Source organism: Polyodon spathula, chromosome 1, assembly GCF_017654505.1.
Source record: "Polyodon spathula isolate WHYD16114869_AA chromosome 1, ASM1765450v1, whole genome shotgun sequence".
NCBI lineage: Eukaryota > Metazoa > Chordata > Actinopteri > Acipenseriformes > Polyodontidae > Polyodon > Polyodon spathula.
This window is the reverse complement of record NC_054534.1, coordinates 32,144,476-32,151,914: the sequence shown is the minus strand read 5'-3', so window position 1 is coordinate 32,151,914 and position 7,439 is coordinate 32,144,476. Positions and strand designations below refer to the sequence as shown.

The 7,439-nt window shown below is 36.5% G+C and overlaps 1 protein-coding gene across 1 annotated transcript; it reads right to left on the bottom strand.

Annotated features, from left to right (window-relative positions):
- Nucleotides 1-365: 365 nt before the first annotated feature.
- Nucleotides 366-6,485, bottom strand: LOC121295512 (interleukin-8-like). The gene is made up of 4 exons (XM_041220257.1): nucleotides 6,052-6,485; nucleotides 2,119-2,251; nucleotides 1,463-1,546; nucleotides 366-1,238 (listed from the first exon to the last, which is right to left on the bottom strand). The coding sequence occupies exons 1-4, from the start codon at nucleotides 6,152-6,154 to the stop codon at nucleotides 1,163-1,165; spliced, it is 396 nt and encodes a 131-aa protein (XP_041076191.1). The 5' UTR covers nucleotides 6,155-6,485; the 3' UTR covers nucleotides 366-1,162.
- Nucleotides 6,486-7,439: the final 954 nt, after the last annotated feature.

Below are 7,439 nucleotides of genomic sequence, written 5' to 3'. Positions count from 1 at the left end.
ACACATAATACCAGATGCTTATACCATAATAATATAACTTTATGGCCCAATTAAAATAGTTTGACATTTAAATATTATCCACACATGCATGAAGGTGTGGACTTCATTGTCACCTATATGAGAATATATATATATATATATATATATATATATATATATATATATATATATATATATATATATAATCAAAACAGTATTTTGCTATTTTTCCTGGTATCTGGTCTTAACTTTGGTAGGGTGATGGTAAAGAGAAAAGCATTTTAGTATGATAATAATAATCTTTATTTCTATATCGCGCCTTTCATAGTGGACCACCATCACAAAGCGCTTTACAAGATACAAGACTATGGTGTGTGAACTATGCATCAGCTGCAGAGTCACTTACAACAACGACTCTCCCGAAAGTTGGAGCACATAGAGGTTAAGTGACTTGCTCAGGGTCACACAGTGAGTCAGTGTGGGATTTGAACCTGGGACCTGCTGGTAGTCAAGAGGCTGGATCACACAGCCTCTTGACTACATTCGGCAGTATATGCCAATGCCTACATAAAGTTCAGCGCTTTCCTGTAAAAATGAGCCTTTTCTCTGCCACATTGTTTTAACTGTATCGCTAAGAGCCCGATGACTTTCAAATAGTCTTTGTGGTTGTTTGGGTAACTGAAGTTTGGTCTGTAGAATTTATTGAAAAATTCACACAACAGGTAACAATGCCATATTGACACGGTGATAAAAGAGACTGTTTACTAGGAATAAATTTTAAAAAAGATAGCATTTTTACAGTCAACAAATACATTTATTTAAACATTTGGTTTATTAATTTAAAAAAATGACAAAATAGGGAATGGTTACGGGAAAATAGGGAATAGGAACGGAAAAGCAATTTACTTTAAAAAGTGTACATTACGGTCAGTCATTTACATTACTTCTAGGATTTTTTGTTCAGTTTGTTTTTATTCTTACAAAGCAAAGATTTAAATGGTCTCAAAACAATACAACTTTTTTCTTATTTAAATGTGTTTATATATGGCCCACATGAAGCAAATATTAAAATAATTTTTCATAGAATTATTACATACTACTATTTGAATGGTCCTGTTTGTAATAGAGGATCATTAAAAGAAGTAGATTATTCTGTAGTATCAGGGAACAAAATGATGTTGCGTCATGCTTTTGTATTTGCTTCAGTACTGCCCAGTTGCTGTTTGGGATTCTCATCTATGGCGGCAGTGGTGTTTCTTCTGCACAAAATAGACACACAATTAATTATTAACCACGTTGAACACTGTTTGTAAGACTGGTCGTATTACCTCAGAAAAAGAATTAACTTTAAAGAATGTACCCACATTCTGAAGCAGCTATTGCAGTTTAGTTTTAACTACAGAACTTTTATTTTAACAAAATAAAACTTTTATTTCACAGATAAGGAATTCTCACTAATAATGGTACGTTAAGGCACACCTACCTCTGCAGAAGGACCTTAACAACATGTTGGATCCATATTGCTTCAGGGTTCACACAGACAACGTGTTGGTTTTTCAAGGTGATTCTAATAATGGGGGAAAAAATACATGTTTTTTTTTCATCATAGAGACTGTTTTATATACTGAAAATTGTTATATTTTCTATCACAAAATTAACTGTCAGTACCAGCAGATGGTACTTTATAGCTCTGCACACTAAAAAAAGGAACTATGAAAAACAAATGCATGGTTTCCCTTTCTAAAAAGAAAGTATGGTATGCCACTTCAAAGTGGTTATGGTCTAGTGCAAAGGGAATGTATATTTAAACAAAGTTCAGTACAGTATTTGTACTGATTTCACATGAGTTTTGTTGATCCCCCATCTTCAACCTGTAAAAGCAAACCTAAGTAGAACATCACTCCAAATCTACCAGCCCAATAATATTAACACTCTTGCAGCAGCCACCCACGCTTGTGCAAAAACAAGATGAAGTCATTGTGCTCATGTACATAAGAAATGTTAATTAACCTAACCTCTGCCTACACTGTTTATCACCTTGGTGTTTTCCCACAAATGTCCTGTCTCCGGGTCACGGTATATTACACTGCAGGCTTCAGTAATAGAAAGGAGCATGTTTAAAGTGCATTGTCTACTCACATTATCTCGACCTTGTCACAGTGGGCACCTTTGGGAATCATCTCAATGTGATGGAAGGTCTTTGGGTTGATTTTAGCAGATGTTTGTGTTATGCATTTACATTTCGGGTCATTGGAGAACAGCAACTGAGAGGCTGGAAGCCATTCAAATAAATACATTAGCAACTGTGTTTGTTTTTAATTTGAATAAAACCTGGTACTGATTTGTCACTTACAGAACATCCTGCAGTATTTGCAAGAAACACATTATTTTACCTCTGCTGTATCCCATGTTTTCAGCATTGCAGCAATATATTTTTCAACCAAATCACAATTGTTTTACTATTCTTATTCAAACTGGATCATAAATCACCTGAGGAATATAACTCTTTCTCTTTTTTTTCATTCTGGAACTTCCATTATAATCAGTGCAGTGCATTCAGATACCTCATACAGCATTGACAGTGCTTTGACTGAAAAAAAGAATGGTGTATTTTGGAAATAAAAAACATACTTTGTTGCAGGAGAGCATGATCTGGATGCACTGCAATGTTTATCAGAGGAATTCACTTTACTCTGAGAACGCCCAAAGTAAACCTTGAGAAACGTATTCCCCAGGCGAGTGATGAGTCGCTAGAGCCTTCGTATTTATATTTTCTCTGGTTTGGAAAATTAAAATAAACTCATGGATACAAAACTAGTTAGAAATAATTAAGAGGGATATAACAGGATAGTTTTGCCCAATTTACTGTTTTTGCTGGTATATGCAAAAGTATACTAAAATATATATATTAAAAAATTAGAGATATATATAGATATATAATATATATATATATATATATTAATATATATATAACATTAACATTTGTAATTGTTCATTCAGCCTTTTCTATTATTTAGATTAAATATGTATTATTTCATACAAAATTTTACAATGCATACAAAGGGACAAGAATGAGTGTGTCTTACCATATACAACAAAAATGTAATGACTCCTCATATTTATATATTCTAAGAAGCAGAACTAGTGAGATGTTAGCAACATTGGCCCAGCCCTTTTTTATTGAGATTACCTCACTGTACTGTATGTTAATACACAGGAAAAATGCATTTATCCTAAGACATCAGTTATTCAGTATATAGCAGACATAGGCAATATCAAAAGCCAGAACTACAATTGTACATTCCCTTGTGTTACCACTGATGCTTAGTACATAACCATTGCATACTGTAGTGCTATTTTATTGAAGATCATTTTATAAGAACTCATTAGTCATCTTGATTCTGTGTAAACCTGCACTCAAGATATTTGCCTTGACAAGCAAACAGTTTAACTACCAGTATTAATATTTGAGCCTTTGTCTAATGTAATGTACTATATAGTACTATTGTAGCTTTCTCATTAGATTGCAGAGATTGATTATAGAGGATGTGGCCAGGGGTTCATTGATTATACATAATTCAATTCCCACCTGGCCACATTCCACACTTTTCTAATACTCAATTAAAACATTCCATATTTCCTAGTTTAAACAACTAGACCTAAATTACACTTCTGATACCATCGGATTGTCTCCCATTGTGAGTGTACAATGTATCCTAATATATTCCATACTTCCTGTGTGGTCTGGTCTCTTATCTTTTCCGCTGTTGCAATCTAACTCTCTCAGCTTAACATCAGAAAAGGTGGATAAATAAAGAAAAGTATTTTTTTATCAGCAAGCTCTTTCCTGTAAACCCCTGCCGGGAATGCTTATGTCATAAAAGTGTACGCATGACTCACAGAGTTTTGCAGATATATAGAAGACCATGTTGTCCAATTGTCACAAAAAAAAGTTATATAACTAAGTGTTAGCCTATAGGCGTATTTTGGAGGATGACATATGGGGCTCCACGCTGCTTTCCCTGTCAGTCTTCTCCTATTTCCTATTTAAGTCTGAATCTCACACAACTCGCTGTCTAGCGTTTTCAGTTTGTTTTCTCCCCCTCCTCCCCTCCTCCTTCCTATGCTGCCATTGCATCAAGGTGTCCTCTGGGGGGTAAGTGAGGCTCACTTCCCTGCCCTCTATGGCCAGGGCCATCCACGCCTCCACTGAGGAGGAGGTATCACTGTGTGAGTCAGAGGGACCCCCCGGCCGGTCTTTAGCAGCTCCTGCTCTTTGTCCTCCTCAAACTAAGACTGGGCTCTATTTCCAGCTCCCTATTCTATCATTCCTTTTCCAGGTTTTTCAACGCAAGAGCCTATTCCTCCTACACGACTGCCGCTCCGCAGACCCTGTCGTGGGCTCCTTCGCTCCAATCTATCTTATTTGTTTTCTGGCTACCGAGGCTGCAGAACAGCATGCCTTCGAGGCCGCTCTCTCTCCTCTGGCCATGAAGGCTCCCATCGGTCGGGAACCTCTCCTTTCCTATCCTATCCCCTGAGGCCACTCCTCAAACTACCTCTCCAAGTAATGACCTTTCACTCCAGCCCCGTCTCTCGCCCCGTGAATTATAATCTCCGGGAATACGGAGGCTGTTTGCCTGTCTCACAACAGTGTTTCTTTATGTAATTTTCCAGTTTTTAATATAGCTAGAGCACCACTTTTCCAATTGTGCTGAAACGTCTTTAGTCTATCATAATCTTGGGACACCTGATTATGTCTACCTGTCTGACTGAAAAATCTGCCAGGCAAAGCTGTCATCGCTACAATGTCACAGCCTTGTCTCTCCGAACCCATTTGAGATAGTGACTTCATATTTGCAGGGTTATATATAATCTGCATGTTAAATGTGTTCATGACCATGACGTTTACCTTTGACCTAATAATAATATGGTTTCCATACTGAGGTCCTGTGACTTTTGAAGTTGTGTCTACAGAGAGACACTTTTAAAAACTTCTGACCATATTCATGATACCGACCACTCACTTTCAGATAGTGTCTTTACAGGCTTTATTCTATCTTTCTCTCTAAAGTTCAATTACAGGTGGTGTCCAGTAGAAATTAACCTTTTCACAGTCACGTTATTTGCAACCTCACTCTTTTTTCACCTTTTCATTTGACTTCATGCTTACCCCTCATTCGATCTGATATGACATTCCCCTTAGATAATGCTACCTGGGATTCTTTGTTTTCAGTCACAAAAACTCCCATTTCTAGTTTTAAATGAAACTACAAAAATAAAAAGCACACACTAGCAACAGTGTGTAACACAATGGGGTAGATGTTGTTTAAATACTGTATACTGCATTTCCTACTGGGAATGCAACACCTGCATGAATTCAGTTTTGTTCCTTATTTTAGTGACACAGTATGTAATAAATAGGAAAATGGTACCAGTGGAAAACAATGTTTAGTCTTTGATTTATGTTGCTTATTTTGTAGGACTGATTTTCTGTAAATTTAATGAAATAACTCCTAAAGTGTGGCATACTTTAATGCTAACCTTTGAAATTAAGATTGATAAAATCTGAGTACTGATGGGTGGACAAAGCTTCATTTAAAGTTGCAACATCTTTACTAGTGCATGTTGAGGAACAGAAAGTGCTTACTGTACTGAAAAAAAACTAAACAGCAGCTTCAAATCTTTGTGTCTCTATCCTGTACTTTAAAATAGCAAATACCCTTCATTGCTTCATGAATACCCCCAAGTAATCACTATTCATAAAAGTTTTCTTAGTCTTTACTGTATTACTGTTACAGGACATCTGGGTTTCCTTCTCAAATTTGAAGTCAGGGGAATATCCCTTTGTCTTCACCACAGGTGTTAAAATATTTTGTTAATGTAATATATAGAATCACATGAATGAGAGCAGAATGGCATAAATAGGATAAGCAACGACTGGCTCTTGTGTATGTTTTTTTTTTTTAATTTAAAGGGAATTCTTCAGGGATTTTAAAACTTCATTATAAATGTACAATATATTCATTTGCTATTGCTAATACATATCTACGGTATGAAATGCATGCTTGCCTTTTACTGGTGATAGCTGTCCACACATTCTGACTGCTGTGCTGCAGGTACCCAGCATGCTATGCTCCCACGTTGTACAAGAAAGAGATGCAGGGTGGTACATACCCAGGAAGCCAAGACAAAAAGTGCATTGTAAAGCTAGGGATCTGAACTCAGTTTAGGATTAAATTAGACTCCTAATACACAAAATTTAGGATAACTACATCCCTGAGGCTATCATCCAGAAATTTAAATGATTACATTACTGAGTAAAGGATTCATAATCCGGGTTCTTTTCTTTTTAATTTAGCATCCAAGTTGTCTCAAGACAAATTCAAGTGATTCGGTTGAATGAATGGAATCCACTTGTTAACTAAAAATGTTTGTTTTTGTGAACCCACAATTGTGAAATGTATGAGAAAATGAATTTGCTTCCAAATCACTTTTTTTTTTTTTTTTAATTTAGTCGTTGCGAATAATTTTTTTTTTATTTACTCACAATTTGAAATGGCCAATTATTATTTATTTATGCTCGGCTCACCGCTACCACCCCTGTCCTCCGAATCGTGTGCCGTCAGCCGACCGCTTCTTTACACAGTGCGGATTCACCATGCAGCCGCCCAGGAGCTACAGCGTAGGAGACAACGCAGCTCCCGGTCAGTTAACAGGCAAGCCCGCTGGCGCCCGGCCAGAAAACAGGGGTCGCTGGTGCGCAGTGAGCCAAGGACACCCTGGACGACCATATGCCATACAATAAGGGCACACTGTATTTGAGCAATGACCCTCTGAACTATTCAGAGCGATTGCAAATATCAGAAATAGGTAAGTGAAAGTAAGATAAAAACAAATGTAAAAAGCCATTGAAGCTACTCTTTAAGTGTGTGCAAAATCAAATGCTAGCATAACTGACCTGCCTGTGCCAGTGTTTTGTAAATGCTATTAAAAGTGTCTCAGGGTAGGTGGTTTCCTGCTCACTCATGGCTGTGCCAGGCACACAAGCAAAGCAGGGTCAAGCCCGCAATTTAAAAAATAGGGGAAATGCTGCGGAGATGAGAAAACCAACATGCTATAAATGCACTAGATGCAATTTTATTTTTGTCTATTTTGTTTTTGTCTATTTTGTAAGAGGAAGAGGCAAACTGTTGTCCCTGTTTATCATGTGCAGCTGCAACCACAAGTGGAAATTTCAATTTTTTTTTTTTTTTTTTTTTTTGTTTGTTTTTTTTTGTTTTGTTTTTTTAAGTAATTCTGGTAATACTTTTGGTCTCCACATTGTATGTTCAAATATGAGTTGAGGTTTTCACACATAAGTCTAATAAGAATTACCAGAAATGTCAGCATTCGTTTCATTATTGTTAGATCAAATTAAAATGTAAAGATATGCAGAGAATAATGTTACATACATAGTT

Coding starts and splice junctions, on each gene's coding strand:
- LOC121295512 (XM_041220257.1), bottom strand. CDS start 6,154: ATGTACCACCCTGCATCTCTTTCTTGTACAACGTGGGAGCATAGCATG. Junction 2,252..6,051: donor ACAGCTATCACCAGTAAAAG/GCAAGCATGCAT, acceptor AATGGCTTCCAG/CCTCTCAGTTGCTGTTCTCC. Junction 1,547..2,118: donor TGTGACAAGGTCGAGATAAT/GTGAGTAGACAA, acceptor CCCCATTATTAG/AATCACCTTGAAAAACCAAC.